Source organism: Tympanuchus pallidicinctus, unplaced genomic scaffold, assembly GCF_026119805.1.
Source record: "Tympanuchus pallidicinctus isolate F22 unplaced genomic scaffold, pur_lepc_1.0 scaffold16, whole genome shotgun sequence".
Classification (NCBI taxonomy): Eukaryota; Metazoa; Chordata; class Aves; order Galliformes; family Phasianidae; genus Tympanuchus; species Tympanuchus pallidicinctus.
Genome location: NW_026294679.1, coordinates 25002614 through 25025508, shown reverse-complemented (window position 1 = coordinate 25025508; position 22895 = coordinate 25002614). Strand labels below are relative to the sequence as shown.

Genomic DNA, 22895 nt, shown 5'->3' with positions numbered 1-22895 from the left:
ATTTTGACAAATGTGCTGAGTTTATTAAGCTGCAATGAAATGTATCAGGATATTACCCCCATTTTCTTTTTACATCTACTATTTTATTAGCATACAAATAAGCTATGGTAGATTCCTAGTCATTCTCAGTGGCTCACTGAGGGGAAAAATATCCTACCTACCCTACATATTTTGCATTTCAGGCATGGTGGCCCTCTGTGCTGCTCCATCCCGCAGGACTGTCTCACACAATTACAACTACACTTTTACCAAGGTCTCTTTCTCTTTCTTTAAGGTAGATAGAAAGAAACTCTGTACAGATTTCCACAGGAAACAGACAGAAATGACAACCATCTATTCTGAGCAAAAGTACTACCTCTGTTCTAGGAGTGTCTCTCTTCAACAACAAATATTCTTATGGATCTCCAGTGAGCCACTGACAAATATCACCATGAAAGAGAGCTCAATTCTATGGGTCAGCCGCAAGGAGGCTGCGATGAAATGCAAATGCAGAACTTCCAGCATTTTAAATTCGCTGTAGACTCTGCCATACACATGGCAGAGCTATGCCATATGTATGGCACTGTAGTCTATATACTTATACAGATTATTTGGGGGCTTTTTGTTTTGTTTTTGTTTTTTTTTTATGCATCTTTACACATAACTTCAACTGAAGTATGATTTTCCTGTTTAGCAGTTACCATTATAGGTGTGATTAATGCAGACTAACATTGACAGATTTTGCAGTCCTGAATAAAGGACTTCTTAGCCAACTGCAGAAAATCCAAGGCGGTAGAAGGGTGATCCTTTTCTGTAGAATAACAAATATTCCTTGACTTGCTGCCCTCTTATTAAAAACAGCATCATAAGCTTCCCCAGATGAAAACACTACTGAATCAGGTGATGTTATTGTTAATGTGAACTCTCTGTGACAACTCAGTTTATTTGTGATACCTACATTTTGGTGAACAACCAGCACAGCTTCAGAATGTAACTTCCATTCAGTTAATTCTGTCTTCATTTGGAGCACTAACACAACGTGGAAGTGAGAAGAAAACATCTGAACAAAAACCGAATAGATGGAACTTTGGCAAGAACGCCCCTGATCCCACACCAAACAGAGATCTAAAATCTCTTTAAACCTACTTGTTGCCTCTACTCTTCTACCAAACAAGGACCATCCTCACTCAAAAGAGTATTTCTATGTTTGTTTGTTTTTTTTCTATTTGTAGAAAAATACAGCAGCCTTTATTTTTCTAGGAAGTTTTCTGGGCCAAAAATGGGTTTACTTTCTTTGCAAGGCAGGGGAAATACGTCAATACCAAAGGATTTTATTTCTTTTGATTCAAGGCATCTTTGAAAATTTATTTTTGAAGTAAGACTGGAAAAATCTGGGGAGATCACTTAACCCATTACTTGACTCTGGCGAGAACAGCCACAATACTTTTGCCCTTGACAAAAGTGTGGCTAACCAACTTCTAACTATTTTCCTATGTAGGATACTTGACAACTTCCTCCAACAACCTGTTGTAGTACTTAATTATCCCTTATAGGAAAATTTTAATGCTACTGAGTGCTGCTTCTTGTTATGCCTACCATTGCAGTAGAATATAGATCATCTTGTCTTTGCAACAAATACAGATTTCAAGTCATCCCACTCTATAATTTCTAGACTCTGATGCATCCTGACACTCTCCTTTAGATAGCTCATGATTATTTTGAACCTTTCTTGGGCAACACTGCTCAGTTCTGGACAGTATTTCTCTTCTGACATGACACCTCAGCATTGACCATACTTACATTGTACATGCCTTGGCAGTAAACACCTCATATGTTAAGAATATTTCTTAATAGCACAGTAATGCTCATATGCCTTGTGCAATCCACAGGTGCCTCTCCTCCTGAAACACAGCTTGCCCTGGTGCCCCTGACTCTTTGGGAACAGCTGATTATAACCACACAAACACAGAAGTTGGAGCAAGAAGGGGCATCCTGTCTTTTCAAACCACCTCTCCTATTCACCTGTTGAATGCAAATTCTGGCTCTGCCCTTCAACATACCCAACACCTCCTATTATAAATTTAATATTCCACTCCATTAAGCAGCTCCCTTATGACCAAATCCCCAGCAGAGACCACTGCAGGGGATTGCTTGGAACATTATTCAAAGTTGAGAGTGACATTGCTCAGCTTACTTGTTAGAGTGCTCCTCCACCTCCTCCAGCTCCATCTCAGCACTCATTGAGCAACCTTACAGTTCACATTTCTGAACAAGTCCTCTTTCACTTCCACATTTTTCCTATAGTACTGCAGTCAAATTCGTATACACTAACAGATCTGCTTAAACTACAGATTTTAACACATTTAATTACTTTTATGCCATGTTTAAATAACCAGAAAGACAGCCTATTCCACAATTACAAAAAGCTACTTTCCAAACATGCTTCTTAAAATACATGTAATACGCAAAACAAATATACAGATTAATTCCACAGTATTTGTATTTTGTGGCAATCAGATAGAAAACTGTCACCACGACAGTGTTGACCACAAGGGCAAGGTGTTACAGATGCACAGGATGTTGAAGTGTAAGAAATTTCCTGTGTTGGACATGTCTGCACCTCTGCTCAATACGTCCTAGGCTTGCTGAGCCAAATGTGCTAAGCAAGCAATCTGGAGGTTTTTCAGCACTGCTTATTATGCATGCAGCACGAGTGACCTCTTTGGAAATACTCATACATAAAGTTTTAAAACCATCTCTCTCCAATTTTAATATGCATACATTTGAGAATTCACACAAGAATATGCAATAAAAAAGAGAACCAACAGTGAGTACAATAAAAGCTAATTTCCTTAGCATGCATTTGTCTATAGCCACCATGAAAATTGCTTCAACCAGTTGTAGCTGTAGGCTGAGGATGAAATATATCCTTTCAAAGCTTAATGGAAGAAATAGGCATTAATGAAACACTTTGATTCTAAAAGTAAAGATAAGGAAATTGGAAATTAAAGTTCCTGAAGCAACTGGAACTCTTATATTTTATATGTGTATTGAAGTGAAAAATGAAAGCATATATATGCACAAACAGATTTCTAACAGCCACGAAATATTATAACCACACAAGATTTCTTCAGGGGCTGGGTTTGTCAGATTTCTTGAACATTTCCTACCTGAAAATGTCTCATACCCCAAGAGATCTGAGAGCTGGATGCAGGAAGATTTCCTTGAAAAATTACTTGAGGAAAAGGATCTTTCATCTGGACTTGTTAGAAATCGGCATTTGCACAGTTATGCTAGCCAAATGAACCACTTTGTAGTGAGATGAAAAATTCTTCACAGTTGAACCGGTTCTGATAGTAATTAATGACCTATTCAACTTAACATACTGGTCTTGATGAAAAGTGGCATCTATTATGACAGGAGCAGATGTTCTTTGTAACACTTTTACATACCTAACATACATTATAATAACCAATTAGCAAACACTTCAAAGCCAAGCTAGTATGCACACTAAACTACAGTGCTTCTCAGTGCATTTCATTTGAAAAGTTGCAAGCAAAAGACAGATGTAATCATGCGGTTTGGACACATGGGAGAGTTTAACATGGGATGTTAGATATACAGCTAGTTTACAATTATGATACACCTTTTTAACTCAAATACACTAAACAGATGGTCTGTTTAGTTAGATGCTCTGTTTAGTGCATATATTAAGCCCTGATGTTACGAACAGCTAGCAGCTTTCTGAAAGATCACCAATCAAGTATTCTGAAGTCTTGATTTAATGAAATCTCTGACCCTGATAAATAAGTAATTTCAACCTTGAAATACATAAGGCCAGATTGTGATACAAAGCTGGGATTTGTAGGATTATTCAAGGATAAAACATATTTGTCAGTGAGAGTCAGTATATCAGCCTCTCTCTATTCATACATTAATCAGTTGAAAATTTTATTTGATCAAAGTAACTATCCATAATGCTTACAGAACAGCACTAGATTAGACACAATTACAGGATGACACAACCTCAGTTCTTACCACTTACGTGAATGTGGACATATATGATTAAATCAGACATTAGCAGCTGCAATAAAATGTGGAATTTCTGTGAAATACTGACAATTAAAAGAGTAAAGGAAAGTTTACAGGCAACTCATTTGAAGATCCCCATCCTATACCGCATGCCAGATTTTCTGACAATAATCACCCAGTAACAGAGTTACCGCTGAAATAAAACAAAGCATCCTTAATAGCATTAACATTCTGAAGTACTAGAGTGTTAGGTACTTGCTAATTTTAAAGACACCACAAACAATCATAGAATGGCCTGGGTTGAAAAGGACCACAATGCTCATCTACTTTCAATCCCCCTGCTATGTGCAGGGTCACCAGCCAGTAGACCAGACTGCTCACAGCCACATCCAGCCTGACCTTGAATATAAATATGGGCCCATGCTATTCGTAAGGAGGTGAGGCAAACGTTATACTACTTCAATATTTCAAAAACAGGGGAGCAGTTCAGCACTATCATTTCCTGGGCAGCCACAGCTTGCCATTGCTGTACCTCTCCCAGCTCATAGCTGAGATCAATTCCAATCAAGTCCAGTGGAGAAAAAAATAAATAAATAAATAAAAAAAGCAGAAACAATATGAAAGTTTTATGATAAAATCTTTCTGCTCAAGGACTTCACTCAAAAAGAAAAGGATGTAAAATAAATGGAAGTTATGTTACTTCAGTACAGATTCATGTGCAAGTGCTAACAGTTCCTTAGTTCAGGCTACAACAGCTGATACCAAAGGCCTGGTTTCCACTATGTGGCAGTCAACACTAAGTTTGTTTTGAACAACTTTTTCAAACATCTGATAAAGAGTTCTTTGCATACACTATTAGCTGGTCTGTAAAAAAACAAACAAACAAACAAAAAAAAAAACAACAAAAAACACAGATGGGTAAAGTTTTGTAATTTAAAAAGTTTGATTTCTCATTTTCTATGTGAGTAACATGGTAATAGTAATACTGCATGTTCCTGAAGTAGGTCACCATGAATAGTTGGGGTTGCAATACGTTGATCAAAACAGAAAATGGGAAGTGAAGCTCATAGCAATTTCACTTTTTGATAAAGGCCAAAACCACAGATTCCAATATAGAATATAGAGCATCTGATTTAAAGATCAAATTGTAATTATGGTGTTTATGTTCAGACAATTAACAATCATAGCACACAGTGCAGTATGGTAAATGGAGTAACATGTCTGCTCAGCTCAGCTACCTGCTGACACTCCGGGAGTTAATAATGGATTGTGTTTTAAAAACATCTTGAAAGTTAGCTACTTTTTATCTTACCATTTGCTTGGCAGCTAGTTCCCAAAAACGAGTATCTGAGATGTTTTAAATATTTTCTCATAACCTTTTTCCTTTCCCTGACAGTCACAGCCTCAGAAAAAGTGCAAGATGGGCCAGTCTTTAAGGCACCAGCTGAAAACATCAGCATCTATTCCCTTGATGGATTCCATAGCACGCAGTCCTAACACTCACTTGATACCCTGGCTTTGGAGTTCCTCAGTAACAGACTTTGCAGTGCAAAAGTGGACACATATGCACAGGCTGGTTTTCCCCCACAGTACAGCAGTGTGAAGATGCTATTTTCTTACAAGGAAATAAAGAAATAATACTTTCTTTTGAGACATGGAAAGCATTTCCCATCCAATCTTATGGCACATTAACATCATATATGAAAAGTCTGGGTGATTTGGATGAGACAGGGTTAAAATTAGAGATGTTCTTAATTTTATTGTTATCCATTTTGTCTGAAGTGGTGGGGCAACGCTGAGCAAGGGAAAGAATGGCTGACAGGAACAGTAAGAGTATTTTAATTATAAGAAACTATATCCTCGCTGAGGTTTTCTGTTAAACAATTTGCTGGTTAAGCAACCACTGGAGTTCCATCAAGTTAGAGTTGGCCCTGATTGAAGAAAAAAATTTAGAAATGCACTGGAAAGTATTAATAATCCTACAACGTTTAAAAAAAGAAGAAGAAGAAGAAAAAAAAAAAAAAAGAACATATAGTTCTGCCAACGAAAGCAGAAGATTCCACAAAATTAAGGGAAAAATACATTCCAGATTAGAAAACAAAATGAAGATAGATGAAAAGCTCTGCCAGTCCTCACATTAGCATGTCCATATGATGGAGCTGTTACAAACAAATGAGGCTTGTATTTCACGTACAAATGGATGCCCAGTGAGAGACAAGACTCATTAACAAACAAAACAGCAATGCTGTATCATCTCAGGTAGAGCAGAAAAGGAAATGAAAAAGCATCTATCTAAATAGCTACCACAGTGTTGCGGAGAACTCAATATATTATCATCATAGCACAACAGGGAGATTAAAAGGACTCAAACCAAGGAGAGCAACACTGTAGTGATACATCAATAAATCGCATAATGCTTCAAGAAATAGAAACTTTATCAGAAAAACAGTTTTGCTGATGGAGAGTATTGAGATGATTCTCCAAAAGGATATTTTCAAAAGAAAATTAAAGATATATAGCTTGCAAAGCTAAGATCCCCTTAGGTTGCAAGCCCAGCTCTACAGCTCTCAAATTAGCCCAGCTCTCATTGCACTACTTTCTTCTCAGTCAGACAACCACAGCTTCCTAAAACCTTCTTCTTACAACATATGCACTGTGCTGCTTTTCTTCAGAGATCCCATCCCAGCACTAAGATTGTGCTTCCCATATTTTGGCTATGTTGCAATTTCCTTACATTCCTTTATTTATCTGAAAATTAACTCTGTAAGAGTTAATTATTTTCTTCTTTAGGTCAGGAAACTTCTGTACAGCTTTATTTCTGTATCTGTACTGGCTTTATTTCTAGGCTGTAAGCATCAGATCAATGTAATTCAGACCTTTGGGGCAGCAGAACACTATCAGTGAAAGGAGTACTGTAAATGCAACAGGAATAGCAATCTGGTTTCACATATGCAGTAAAAATGGCATAGCCTAGAGACTGTGTTTGCTGCAGGGAAGCAAAAAGGTATTATGAAACAGCAGCATACACTGCTCGAGCATCTTCAGGGACAGAAAGGAATAGAAAAGGCAGGTAGACTAAGAATAGGGACTTCAATGCTTTAAGGATATTTTTTGTTTGCACCTCCATTTGCTTTCAGTAACTTGCATGAATGTGCTACATATCAATTGAATAAAACAGAAACTAAACGGAAACAAAATGGAAACTAAAAAGTCTTACTGGGCTGTGGATATTAAAACACACCATGTCTCAGAGAAGACATGAACATTTCAACAATTTAATGAAAAGCACCAGCCCAGAAAAAAAAAAAAAAAGCTTCTCTTACATGATTTTTTTCTCTAATTTTTTGCTTGTTTAGATTTTTCTTTCTAAACAAAAAAGATAAAGAGTGCTTTGTAAGCTTTATGGTGGTTTTGATATTTATTCTGTAAATTGAATGAGGGCATTTTCCGAAAAAGCTGCATATATAGGATGTTGAATAGTGCATCTACAAATACAAAATGAACTCAAATTTAATTATTCCTCCTTTCCTTGTCAAACTCTTTCGAAGTTGACTTCTTATCTCTGTTGTAGGTTTCAACAGCTTTTTTTCCATCTTTCCTCTTAGTAACATGCAGATAACAGTAACACTCAGCACAGAGTTATCATTTCCTTTTCTTACTTTCAAACCACAAGTTAGTATTTCAATATGAGTGAATTTTAAGCAATCACTTTAAATCTATATTAGAAGATATGCAAGACGCTATGCATAAACTTGCTCTGTAGAACATAAAACAATAGAGAAAGGATGTACACCAGACATGACTGAGCTTGCTTACCAGCAAAACTTAATCTAGTGGGAGATGTCCCTGCTCATGGCAGGGGATGGAACAGAGTGGCCTTTAAGATTCTTTCCAACACAAACAATCTGTGATTCTGTGAAAAGGCAGAGGGGTTGGCAGTACTCCTATGACACACAGCCCTATGGCCTGACTACCATTTCTGAGATTTAAGTTAGCAGTTGTGTACTGCAGTGCATTGCAGAAACTCTTTAAAGAGCATTTTCACTGGTCTGTAGGCTAAGAGATTTACTTTGTTGAGAAGAGTACCTTTGCTCAGTTATTTCCAGATATCCAGAAGACTCATCAGTGCATCTTTCTATCCTGTCAAAGAGTTCACCTTCTGATATGACAAGTTTTTGATACCTTAGGGAATGGTGAAAACAGAGAAAATGCCAAGTAGTATTTTAACTGACTAGAAAATTACCTAGGACTACCTTGTATTGAAAGCAAGAGTAATTTCTTGGGCAATTATTACAGAATAAATAAATCTACAGGACAGTTTACTTTAAAGTAACTTCTTTCTCAAGCCATCCCTCACTAATTGAAAAAAATCATACTTATATTAATGCACTTGACATCAGCAATCAATAATTCAGCCATATATTCTAAAAATCATGACAACTAATTTGTCACCTTTCTCTTTCAACAGATGGCCAAACTAAAGACTACCACCAAGTTCAGAAAGTCTTAGGAAAAAGCAGTTTTTTCACAACAGCAATTTGTCTTCCCTAGTTCCATTTCTTATCAATGCCAGGAACCAGAGTGTGGATAAAGTCAAATTGTGGCTGCCCAGGTTCTGTGTAAAGCAGGTTTCAACTGAGAATATGCCCACGTGGCTGGTTCACCATAGTGACAAAGACTTCTAATAGACTTCTACATAATGAAGACCAACTGCCTGACTTTGGAGCAGGCTCTACACACTTGGTTCACAAAGCAGTGAACCATCACAACAGCACTAAAAACTACATTAGCTTCCCTGGAATCAAATCCTTTTCTTAAACAATATTACTATATCTGAATACTCATGTGATTTATAAAATATTTTGTTAGCATTCATGAGATTAAAGAAATGTTGACTGTACAAGTCTAAAATCCATTGGTAAAAAATGAACGTTACTCATTCAAACTATCTTCAGTAACTTCAAGATAAACAGTCTTTTGCAGGGAATTTTCCAATACAGACTTGAGAGACTGGCAGACTTCTGTTACTAGCCATCTGCATTTTTGGTTAGCACAGCTGAATAGTTCTATGTTCATCTATTTTTAATGTGCAAAGCACACAACAAAAAGAATCAAAATGATAAATAAAGTATTTTTTAAAAAGATGGCAACCTTCTCCATCAAATGAAGTTGCATAAAATGTTTCTCCTTTATTCTAAAATCTCACTAAAAAGTCTGTCCAAATATTTAAAAGAATGTTTTGTATGTTTAAATAGATTTTACCTGTGAAATTTGATTGTGAAATTTGGTCAGGTTTTCAGCCCATCTGGTGTGCAATAATAAATAATGATGGTCCAGATTTCGAAAAAGCATGTTCTAGAAATCAATTTTGTTTTGGTCATTCTCATGCAAATTCTTGCAATGCAAACATTATGCTAAGGTTTTCAAAGTAGATGAATCTAAAGGGGGTTTCTAAGTGGTAAAGTTAGCCAAGACTGTTCTCAATGGGAACACACAATCATATCTCAAAAGATATAGGCTTTTCAAATGCTTTTGCTGGCTGTTTGTAAAGGCAGTAGGCATTTAGACATTGGTAGGCATTTACTGAAAGTTGTCATAAGGTTACTTCATAAAAACTGAATGAATAATAGCTAAGTACTCTCTACTGGTTGCTTTTTGCTTGATTTTATCTAGGAGATAGAAGCTTTTCCTCCTTCAAACAGACTTCTGTCTCTGTTGCTGTGGTTCACATACTTCATACTAGGAGGATTCACAGAAAAAAAGAAAAAAAAAAGGTTTTTGTTGTTTTTTGTTTGTTTGTTTGCTTGTTTTCTTTATTAGAGCAACTTGATGAATTTGAGGAAAAGTGCAGCTTTTAAGCACACAAGCCCTTCTTTGGGCCCACTCTTATTTTTGAGTGAAAAGCAGAGCTATCTGCACATTTAAGCATCATGATGAGCAAGCAGTCATACTGCATTTCTGAGGAGTGCAACACTGCTTCACCAAACTTCCAAGACCCAACTGCTCTTAATCGGGCTGGATAGATCCAGGCCCACAAATATCACCAACTGCTGCACACCAGGAACCTACAGTCAACACCTAAGAGGACTTGGGGTTTGCATCTCTAGTTCAGGTGCATTAGCATGCACTACAACAATTTTCTGTTGAAGAGGCATCGAAGCTGCTGCATGTCTTTTAACATCAGACCATTACTCTACCTTAAACATGCTGCACTTTCACAGGGAACAGTTCAAATGCATGTGAGCACCTTCTAATTAGAATCATAGAATCATAGCATCATAGAATCACCAAGGTTGGAAAAGACCTAAAAGATCATCCAGTCCAACCGTTCACCTGTTCCCAATATCTCCCACTAAACCATGTCCCTCAACACAACATCCAGCCTTTCCTTGAACAACCCCAGGCTCGGTGACTCCACCACCTCCCTGGGCAGTCCATTCCAGTGCCTGACCACCCTTTCTGAAAAGTAATACTTCCTATTGCCCAGCCTGAATCTCCCCTGCCATAGCTTGAAACCATTAGTTCTAAAATAGTTTTTGAGAAGTAACCTTGTATTACCTAGGATAGTAGAATGAGAAGAGCACTCCACTGTGACTATACAAATGCAGGAAAATCCTATTCTTACTTCACTGACAAAATGCTACTTGAACTGTGAATCAAAACCAAGCAAATACAAATAAGCTGTTAGCATTCTATTGTTAGTGCTCTAAAGAAGAGACATGTACTATCTGACTTCTTGTTGGTTTATTTATGCCTAATAAGTATTAAAGTTGTAATTTATTATTACATAAAGCCACATTACTCACATGTTTGGCCTTGAAATTTTCATTACTGTGTAGAACAGGCAGCATCAGAGCCCTTCATATGGAACAAGCAAAAGTCCACACCATTTTTTATTACTGTATTCCAAAAGAAGGAACCAGAAAAGCCTAAAGAAACTGAAACTCATGAAAGTGGGAATCATGCCGTGCACTGGTGCATAACATACTAAACAATGGTTTGCTCAAGCAGCCAGATGATAAGAAAGAACTGACATAATGATTACATTATTTCATGACAACTTAATGAAGTCCTTTGGTTAGTAAGGGTCACTAAACATTGTATCAAGGTGATTAGCAAACTCAATTGTATTTTATATCTGAATCCGATGTTAGGTGAGACATGGCACTACACCACAAACACCATAATGCTGAGAGCATGACTTGTTTTATCAAACAAAGCAGTCCTTGGAATTAATCTTGAGGTACACAGAATTGGCCAAAACCATATAGATAGATTTCTCTATTAGAAAATTCCAATTAATGAAATATATTTATTTTTTAAAAATACATCTACATTATACAAAAATGCACTCATTATTTTAAAACACTATTGCCATTTTAATCCTCAAATTAACTTTTCAAAAATCAACTTTGAAAATTCGTATTATTGCATTTATTTTTTAATTAAGATTGTGTGCAACAAAAACAATTAGAATAAAGAAATTCTAATCCATAGTGAAAACGCTGTGAAAAACTCGAAAAATCCTAAGTGACTCTTCATTCTAAATCATTGTGTATCTGAAGTCTCTTGTTTCTGAATTTTCCATCAAAGATTCTATCAGCAGGATTTGTCTGGAATTAGATGCAGGTAAAGCCTACAAGTTTCAGAATGTACATTTATCAACACTGTTAAAACTAGCATCATTTTATTATGTGCACATACCATTATTAAGAATGGCTCACACATCATCATCATATTTCTGAAAATACAGATGGCAATTTCTTTTACAACCAGCACAGTGTTTTCTATCTTTATCTTGCTTCTGCAGCCACTGGCAGGCAGTAAATAGCAACACTAGGCCAAGCAGACTGATGAACACCTAGGATACCTCTGCTTAATTTGTCCTTACACACAGCTAGGCTGTTTTAGAGCATCTACTTCTTGAGCCCTTCAAGTTGTTTGTCAACAACTTTACTTGTTTATTCTGACAGCAAATAAGCTATCTGAACAAAACCTCAGTTTTGTTCACAGAATTATCTACAGAATTATCTAAATGGAACAAGAAAATGATGAGAGTTCACTTGTTTGAAAAAAATGCACTCCATTCTTTTCCTCCACTAGGAATGCAGCACATGACCCACTTTGAATGTTCCTTTAAATCTGCTCTGAGCTCTCATTAAATATGAAGAGTTTCTTACTGTTTAATAACTCAGGTTACATGTTCTGAAGAGAGCCACTGTCTGCCTACCCACAACACCAAAAGTAGTACAAGCCTAAAGAACACCTAAAGAACAACTGCAGATAAAGCACACACTGCTCTGTCTTCCAACAGATACTCTAGGAAAGTAAACAGATTTGTATGACTGAGTATTAGAAAAGATCAAACTGACTGAGCTTAATTATATGGTTCTAAATGAATATCCTTAAGAGTTATCATTTCCCTCATTAGTTTAGGATGTCTTTCATACAATCATAAAATCACCAACGTGGGAAAAGACCTCCAAGATCATCTAGACAAACCATCTACCTATCACCAATATTTCCCAGTGTACCATGTACTTCAGTACAACATTTAACATTGCTTGAATACCTTCAGGGACAGTGACTCCACCACCTCTCTGGACAGAGGCATCACTTTGAAGGGAAATACACATTATCATTAAAAATACCACTGGTGTCAACAGGAAGGTGGGTTTTTAAGGTCCATTTGTCAAAGGTACCATCAAGGGTAATACTAACCCAGATACAGATAGTACAGGTACTCTCTATGCTATCGCTGTGCAAGTTCCTGCACCATGAGGTCTATAACAGAGTGAGCCACAGAGATAAAGAGCAGCTTCCTAATTGTTTTTGGAAACTCCCGCAGTGGGCTAATCACCCAAACTCCAATCCCAATTCTCTGAACCATGCAAGCCAGCAATTAAGGTCATTTTCAATGAACCAAAAAGGTCTAAGACAACTTTTTCCTGGATTTTATTTATTTAAATACCCTAGTCAGCTTTGGTCTCTTGCCTGTTACAACAAATTTTCTACGCCCCCTTGCTATTTAACCATAGAAATAATCCAATGTATATAGCTCGACACTGGAACAGGTTGCCCAGAGATGTAGTTGATGCCCTATCCCTACAGACTTTCAAGGCGAAGCTGGATCAGGCCCTGGGCAACCTGATCTAGCTGTAGTGTCCCTGTTCATTGCTAGATGGTTCTCAGAGATCCCTTCCAACTCTAAGGATTCTATGATAAACACGATATGAAGACAACTTGAACACGTTCAGAGGGCAAGGTGTTTAAAAAAAACCACAAAAGTGCTTAATTAGTACAAATACTAAATAATATAGTATATATGGACATGTTTTAATTAAGGAAAATAAATATTATATTGCCACTATTGTCCACTATGCCAGAAAATAACTACTTTATATTTGTCACATAAACATAATGAACTTAAGATTCTTTACTGAGAACTGAAAGAACCACATACACAGTGCTCCCTATCCACGAGATAAATTATATTAACCTCTGTCATTCTTTCAGCTGTATCCAACGTTAGCATTCCATTACAAAATCCTTCCAATTTTAACAAACATCTCTTTATTTAATTTACTAAAATTATTATGCAGAGCTTCTTCACTAACATGTATAGTTGTAAGAACTTCCCTCAGATGAGTTTTTTGGAAATTACAGTGGTTTGCAGAAAAAAAGAAAACACTGTCATTGCATAGTAAATTCCATAAAATTAGTCTGTTGCAGCAGTATTATATTTGAATATTGAGTATATCTTTTTCCGTTTAGTTTTGTTTTTGTTTTTAAATCATCTATTAAGCACTATGAATTTTAGACACTGTCAGCAAGAAATCCTTAGATTTAGCTCCTTTTGTGTTTCGGGCTGTTTTTCCCAATACTCTTTTGGGAAGTCTCTTTTCTGCAGGCAAACATGTCAATTTGCCTTCATCTAATAGAGAAAGAACTTAATTCCCTTTAGGGACAGCCTCTGCCAAACTGCACTACCATTTTGGCATTCTTCAAAGGTGTGTGTTTTTTGTTTTTTAAAGAAACATGAAGATGCTTTCCTTCAAAAAATCTGAGAAGAGCTCAATTCTTTCCACTCCTACTCTGTCTTAGAGCAGCACAAATCCACCTGACAGAACAAGGACTCCTCCCTAACTGTAGCCTTGTTTCATGACCTGTATAAATACTGCTATCCCCCTCAGCTTTCTGTGATGCTCTGGCATTGGCCAAGTTTCAACACGACACTAACATACAGCTGCAGATGGCTCTAACTCTGGCCAACGCAGGATCTCCCAGCTTTTGCTTCTGTAGGAAATCAGAGAGTAGTGGAGAGCAATAACAAATGAAAAAAAAAAACTAGCTGCCTGTTATGTATATACGAAAACACAGAAGCATGAATGGAGGTCAGAAGGAAGATAGAAAGGATGAGAATTTTTGAACTCCATGATGTACGGTTCCTCTGGGAATATGCTTGTTAAAAGTTACAAGATAAATTAAAAAGAAAAAAAAAATGCCTCCTATCATAAACAAACCATGTCAACAAATAATTGAACCCCAAAAGGACTATTCCTACTAATTTAAAGATCAACAGGCAGAACACAGTACTTGAAACATCATACAGTCATAGAATTGCTCAGGCTGGAAAAGACATTAAAGTCCAATCATGACCTAACCATACTACCCTAACTCTAACAACTTCCCGCTAAATCATGTCCCTGAATACCACATTCAAATGGTTTTTAAAACACATCCAGGGATGGTGACTCAACCACATTCCAGGGAAGCCTATTCCACTGCTTAACAACCGTTTCTGCAAAATTTTTTTTCCTGATATCAAACCTAAAATTAACCTGGCACAACTTAAGGCAGTTTCCCCTCGTCCTGTCACTTTCCACCATCATTTGGATCTGAGCCATATAATTCAAGGAGCTTTGGGATAATAAAACAAAACAAAACAAAAAACAGGATTAAAGCAAATTTTATGTCTCTTCTATGCAAGTCTGGATTGGTCACTGAAATAATACTACTCATATCACAAGCTGATGCAAGCCATGAATGTAGGTTAGATCTTTTAATATTATTTATTAGCTTAAGAGTACTGTGCACCAGAGAACACTGCTTTACTCAAACTGGTTAAAATCTCACATCAAAGCACTGACCATTTAATGCCTTAATACTACTTAAAACCAGCTGAGGGAATAATCAAACTAGAAGAATACATAAAGGTTTGTTCCTTGCTCTCAGAAATAGCACAAGTTCTCCACCCTTCACAGTTAAAGGTCTCTTTAGCAAATATTTCTTATCTCACATAATTCTGATTTATGCCAACACTATTAATAATGCAGATATCATATCAGCTTTGTCTGTTAAGCAAGTTACATCCACATACAAATCAGCAAGACTGGACTTCGGGCACTATGAAACTATATAAATATCAATGCTAATAGCTCATATATTCAAAATACAGAACTAGAATTGGTGGTCTCACTCTGAGTTTGTGCACCAGTTTGCTTTTCTGGCTCCTTTCCTTGAGTCAGGAGACCACATTTTGACACTTAAGGCAAAAGAGAATTAGGATACTTCACTAAAAAAAAAAAAAAAAAAAAAAAAAAAAAAAAAAAGTAGCCCAAGGCAGCAGCAGATTATAAAGAAAAGCAAAGGTGAATGAAATGGACAAATAGCAGCAAAAACCACAGTGTAACAGGAAGACAGAGACATCCCACAAAATACAGTTAACAAGGACGCTTTCTCTTAAAGACAGAAAGAGGGAAACAACAATAAAAGGGAAGAAGAAAGCAAGCTTAATAATTCAGAGATAATAGAGAGATAACGAGCAAAGTATAAAAAGGAAGACGTCTATGTTTTCATCATTACCAAGCCTCCTAAATGTTTTCTAAGAAGCCAATTATTGGAGCTGTAAGAATATCAGCTTTTCATCTAGAAAGGTGAGAACGTAGTCTTCATAGTTAGATACAGCAGCTATATAACATATCCTGAGTGCTTTAACATGAAAAAGTGAACAACCAGCTAAAGTAAGAAAAATATCCTATTCTTAATAGATATCCTATTCTTAATAGATGTATACTCCTTCCCTGGAAAAGTTCAAGGCCAGGTTGGATGGGGCCCTGGGCAGCCTGTCTAGGATTAAATGAGGAGGTCGGTGGCCCTGCATGTGGCAGGGGGGTTGGATATTCATGATCCTTGAGGTCCCTTCCAACCCTGGCCATTCTGTGATTCTGTGATATCAAATCCACATTCACTGAAATAATAAAAATTGCCTGTATTTCTCATGGAAGCGGCTAACAATGGCTAGATGCTCACTGTATTCTCTCCCACCGCTCAACAAACAAACAAACAATCAGCTTTCTTTGTCAGCCAGTTTCAGAGCGTGACCTTTGTTTTTACAAGTGATTTTTATACTCTGGGAATATGCTGCATCATGAATTACTCAAAATCCGTGATAAAGATTGGAAAAATAAGGAAATACAACTGGACTACTGGACATAAATTCTAATCACGTGCTTACTAAAGTGTAGGGTTTTGGGGTTTTTTTTTGTTTGTTTGTTTGTTTGTTTTTAAATCAATGCTAAAACAGGGCTCTCAGCCACAAGAACTGAAAGTAAGGCCTGGAAACAGCAGCTATTTCAGTAGGAGGTTTGAAATAATATGGTTCTTATATTGCCATGGAGACAACATGTCCTCATGTTCAGTGTGACAGAACAGATGGCTAAAAAGCTTAAAACATGGACAGACGTGATGCAGACCTATCCTCTGTCCTATTTCCTTGTTATTCTCCTTCTCTGATAAAGAGAAGTATGGTTGCAACATATATTTGATCTGGCACAACAGTGAAGATTAGGTCCAAAATAGGAAATGGTAAGTAACACTACTGGTTTCCACAATTTCCACAATATTTCTCACAGTATGGAACCTTGAGCTGGGTAACTAAAGGATAAGACATCGGAATAGAAAAATTACTACACCCAAGCAAAGCATGTGAAGCACATCACTACTGTGCTTATTGCCCAGATTTACTGAGAAGGAAAACAGTAGCAAAAGCAAGTTATTTTGAGGAACAGAAATTATCATGTTAGAAGTAATGCAATATTTGCAGTGAACTGTCCTTTGAATAGAAAACACAATTCTCCCTCACCAAGAGAGCATTAACATCTGCACAAAAAACAATTTGTCATTTGATGAAAACTACGGTGATCGTTAAAAGCCTTTCTATAGGTTTTTAACTTCAGCCTGGAGTGAGCAGGAATTTATTTTGAAAGAAGCAGAAAATAAATTGAAAATGTTATCCCTTTGTGCTTTCTTCCCTTGTACAACACCTCCATGCCATTCAGAGGTAAAATTGGGCAAATTAACACCAGTGCCTCATGAAGTTTCTGTCAGCATGCTGACCAATTGATCTAACAACATACTGCTCCTTCCCAGGCCATCACAGTATGGACATTAAAAGGTTCAAATATGAAGTCACAAGTTCTAAAGAACCACCTTAGAATATACAAGTTATTTATATTTAAAGAAAAAACAAGATCCTTAAAAGTGACTGGCAAGTTTTGCAGGCACCCATCATTTACAGCTCTTCAAAGGGCTCAGAATTTAATTTCTGAGTTGCTCATTTCTCTACAATAAGGTCACTCACAGCATATACAAACACCACCATCATCAAAAGTATCTACTGGTAACCTTCCCCCATGGTTGAATTGCAATTTGTGAGAGGAAATAAGAGAATCTGAATTGTGACGCTATAATTCTCACAAGCTGGCTGTAACAGGTTTATCTACGCCTTCAACAGAAGTTTGAGTTTAATTTTCCCTTGTTTCATGGCACAGCACTAAGTAAATGCTTGCTTGAAGAAGACAGTGAAAGAAATTGGCTTCTTTTTCACTACTCATACCAGGCAGCTGTAGGGCTTTCAGAGAAAGCCCTTGCATATGCTACTAGAGAGATGAAATAAGGGACTTGTTACAAGCAAGACATGTCTAAATCACAGAGAATTTAAATGTAGGTGTGCAGGGCAGAAGGCAGTGAGAGGAGATATTAAACAACCTTGCAGCCATCCTGGCATAATACTTTCTAAGGAATGCTTCAAGGAGAAGCCAACTAAGAAGCTGGAATGAATACTGTTGCTAAGTCTTGTGTAGTAATCAATATTATGGACAGCTGAGAAAGAGAGCATCTGCAAAGCTTCTAACTTATATTTGGATGTGCATATAAAATTGGTTTTAGTCTGCCAGCATGAGCTGACGTAGCTGCTGACAGATGAGACCAAAAATTCACAGAACTGCTATATGCTATACATCAGCAGCGCTGATGTTTTGGATTAAGTTCTTATGCAGTATTTCTCTCTATCTTACAGAAAGAGAAAGTAAAAACCAAGTTGTTACACCGCTATTAGTAAAATGACAGTGCAACAGGGCAAACAAGAAGGATTTGGTAAAAATTAGTCACCCTTGGGAAGGAAAACAGGACATAGGAAAAAATGTTATGAAAGTTCTGTGATAAAATCTGGGATTGGCATTACATTCCCCTGCAACATTTCATGTGAAAACAGGGCATTTGTGGAGGACCATGACAACATTAGACAAATGGAAAAATCTGGAAAACTGTTCCTCCGCCCTCCCTTTGTGCAAGGTAGAAATTGAAGCAAAAAGGAGGGAATGAGATAGGAAATGTGCAGATGAGAAACATGAGGAAATAGGACAGAGCGTACTTCACGAGAACAGGTAAGGGTTTCTAATCATGCTGAAGAAAAAGGCCTCATGAAGTTTGAACTAAGCAAGTTGGAAAGTCAAGAGGGGACTGTGCAAGAGGCAAAAACGACAAGACAACTCATTTACAAATGAACAAGGTAATGAAAAATAGTTATTCAGAGAAGAATCAAAGATATCTGGGAAATGCTGAATTGTAAACACGATTAAAAAGGCTTCAGTAATGATTTGCTTAGAGCAGCATTCAACAGTGAGGTTCCTAGGTTTGGCAAACAGGAAAACTAGGATTTCAAAAGGATTTCCCAAACAAAGATAAAAATGGCTTTCATTTTGAAATTCAAAGTCTGAAATCAAGTTGTTGAGATTCATGGAAGAGCCAATTTAGGTAAGAGTTCTTAAATACATTCATTATAATTTATTCTAATCTATTCCCTATCTAATAAACTCAAGGCATTTTAATTCTCCAAATCCTTTTTCCTTTTTATATGCCTAAAAATTTTTAAAATAGTACTACTTAAAATTTAACCTCTGATAAATTTAAATAATGTGCAAAATGTATCACAAAGTCAAAACAATGGAAAATTATCAGGTTTGTGTTGTCATTTGAAATAACATGATTCTTCATTGTAGTCAAGAATAATGCATTTAATTTTTATTCATACTAATAAAGCCTTCATGGTTTTACAATGCCATTTATTTATTTACTTATGTACTGAAGCCAATAGCAAAACTTCACTGACTGCTATAAGGGAATTTGCTTTAGCAGGGGGTTAGACTCAGTGATTTCCAGAGGTGCCTTCCATACCTACAATTCTGTGATAAGGTTCAATTCTCATATGTTGAGCATATACTAATGTATTGTATTCTCATGCCTACATTATAATGACATTCTATATATTTTCAGAATTCTATGTCACAACTCCATCGCTTCCATTACTTCCATGTTTACCTCATTTCATTCTCATATTCCACTGTAGGGTTTGATTTAATTTGTTCTTTTCATCCACCCTTTTGCTCATGAGCTGCATTTTCTCAGCTCCCTCTATCCATGATCTCCATGGATAACACTCCTCTTCCCTCTCTTCCCTATCATATTTTCCCATGGTTATATTACGCTACTGCAGATCTACAGGTACGCCCTTAAGCATTTAGTTTCCACAGCCTTCATTTCCAGGGTTCTATGACTGAGTCTTGAATTTCACTCCCAGGGAGTTTGAACACCACATATGCATCACATTTAAGAAAATACCAAAAACTGGAAATATTTCCTTTAAGTCTATATGCAATACCAAAAAAAAAGCAATTCTGTTTCTTATCAAAGCCAAGGTCAAGCAGCCAAGCCAAGGTCTAGCAATCAGATAAAAACACTGTCAGGAAACCAACAATTCAATAAATACTGCATGTTTTTGCTAGAAATTCACCCATATTTGTTGTCTACCAAGATACTTATCTGTTGTTAGAAGCATTCCCCATCTATCAGTTTATATCTGTTTAGCAGCAAATATACTTCTGCTATCTCAAACAAATATCCTGCTTCTTGCAGCTCTTCGTGATTGCCAGAGAGAAGTCAAAAACAAACTATCTCTTCCTTCCTTCTTAAAAAAGCTAATTTTGATATGTGGCAACTTTTGCTTTCATGCTCCTATGAGAATTAAAGCAGACATGCAAAAACATTCACATGCCAAAAACTGGATTAAATTCCTGTCAGAATTGAACATGATGACTTTTTAATAATTTTTAAATTCTGTTTTGCTACACAGTTTTGTATACACATCTTTTAGCTGCATTTTTTACTTAAAACAAGCCTGAAGTTTTAGATATTCTTACCAGAAAAATATAAGGTTATTGGAACTTTTTCTCCCCTGACATTGTACAGAAATTTAATACTAAGCAATGAAATTCAGCTCGCAGGACAGATGCTTCCCTGAATGTACATTATAGCTTTCAAACTGCAGAGCTGAGATAAGCCTAGTCTTTTCGGATGCTAACCTAATCTAAGCCTGAACTGTGAACAATCTGAAGTTCACACACCACCAGTGATGAAACTGTAGTCAAAGAGGTGAGAGCTATCAATACAAGTGCTACAGTACTACTACTTTAATGTTGGGATTTTTTTTAAGTTTAAATAATTGGAGGTATATAAAGGCAGAACTTTTACAGACACTTAGCACTATCAGAAGGAAAACAATAGGAAAATACAAGGGAAATACAGACAGGGATGGGTTTTATTTATTTTTTATCTAATTTCCATGTCATGAGGGTTAATGTCTCCAGGACTATAATCAGGGAGACTATGACCAGGACTATAAGGAGAGAGACTCAGCAGCTGGTAGCAGCCCTTCATTATGTTTACAAATGAGCTGTGGTATGAACTGGGGTGACCAGAAGTCTTTTTTTTTTTTTACAAACTCTTAAAAAAAAAAAACAAAACACAGAAATGCTGCAAATAGTCAGAACCTGGGTACTTCAGGAAATAAAGACAAAAGGCTGTACATACTTAAGGGAGGGAAAGAAGATGCAACAAGAGAGGAGGAGTATACCAGAAGTAAAATATGGGAAATTTTATAACTGCGCTGAATACCACAAATTGCCTAAAATGAACAGATTATGCATTCTACATAAGTGTCCTTTTTAATCTTTTTGATTACTCTAATATGAACAAAACTAAAAGTAAAAATACTTATTAAAAAATTCTAATTTCATGTATTATAAGCAATATTTTAGGTAATCCTATGCTGAACCATGTGGAAAATTCCTAAGAAAGCAGTCAAAAAGTAATAACTTTTCAGTCTAAAGCATTTGAGCCAAATCTGCTTAATGAGAGATTTACAGATACCATAGCACAAAAGTGGTTCAAACTACCATCTAGTATGGCCCTACATTTACTGAAAGCTGCTAGATTCAAAAACGTGGTGATGCTACAAGTAACCAGAAGCATGCTGCTCGGTGGGTATTTCCCATGAGACCAAAGATACTGCACACACTGAAGTAACTCAAGCAAGTGCCATTTTTAACCTGAAAAGCCATTTAAATTTCAATTCAAATATTGTATTTATCCCCAATTGGGTCACCTGCCTTTCTCTTCATTGATAAATTGATATTAGCAGTAGTTGATTATATTCTATAGATTGAGTTCAATTGCTTCTTAATACAGTCCTATGATTCCTGTATCACTCACACCCTCAAACCCATTTGTATTCATGTAAGATCTAAGGTGATAGTTAGTAGGCCTAAAACATCCTAGGAAAGACCAGAGTGGGATTGGGGTGGAGGGAATAGAGGGGTAGAGAGAAAGAAAAAAATCTTTTCACATATAGAACTACATTCACCTTTACTCAGTGTTTTAGACAGACCATTATCTCAACATCAGATTCAGGCAAGAAGAATTGGATTATGCCATGGCAACTGGCTGTTTTTCATCTTTGTTTTTCCCCCAGATACCACTGGCTATGAATGTGTCAACATTTCTTGCCTATGATCAGCCCACAATAAGTTACTGTGGAGTACATCATGAACTGCTTGCTCACAAGGCCTACAACTCGAACACCCAAGAAGAAGCAGTGGAAACACACCTAGAAACTGATCTGGATCTGAGCACAATAACAACAGCAGCACGAATCAAGGAACACAGTCAGCAGCTGGCTTAACTTATGGGGGGTTGGTGGTGGTGGCGATTTTTATTTTTCCCTGTAGCAGAAGCTGCAACCAAATTCTGTGTAACGATATCAAGAAGTGAGAAGACGTCATAATATGGATTTTAGGATCCCTGTTTAATTTTTAAAAGATCCACAAAGGTTAATTGTTTCAAGTCTACAATTTGTAATTAGTTAAGTTGTGCAGTATTTTTTGACTTCAAAGTATGATCCTTGAAATGAATCTTTTTTCAAAACTCATCCTACCTGCCTGTATAAACTGTACAGATGTAATGTATTTTTCATATTGTAAAGTTTCAATTACCAAGAACAGCTGGTATGTACAGTACCATAATTTAATTACATCTTACAAGTTTCAGTTTCTAAAGTTTTAAATTAACAAAAGTTACTTCTTGTGTTATTCAGTTACTCTGTTTTTAGGGATCATTTTATTACTGCTTTTGTGCCCAGAAACCTATAGCTTAAAATTCTGTCCTTTGCAGAATATGCACCATTTTTACCATATTTAAAGTGTAGAATT

At 36.5% G+C, this 22895-nt stretch overlaps 2 protein-coding genes across 10 annotated transcripts in view; one reads left to right on the top strand and one right to left on the bottom strand.

The window, feature by feature from the left end:
• The window catches only part of LRRTM3 (leucine rich repeat transmembrane neuronal 3), an 80709-nt gene extending 58340 nt beyond the window's left edge, over positions 1-22369 (top strand). For both annotated transcript variants that reach the window (XM_052678030.1, XM_052678029.1), the window contains one exon: positions 22160-22369. In XM_052678030.1, the coding sequence (XP_052533990.1) occupies positions 22160-22369 (210 nt within the window). The remainder of the gene's footprint in view (positions 1-22159) is intronic.
• Positions 1-22895, bottom strand: part of CTNNA3 (catenin alpha 3) — a 420268-nt gene that overhangs the window by 285474 nt on the left and 111899 nt on the right. The gene's annotated exons all lie outside the window — the stretch shown is intronic.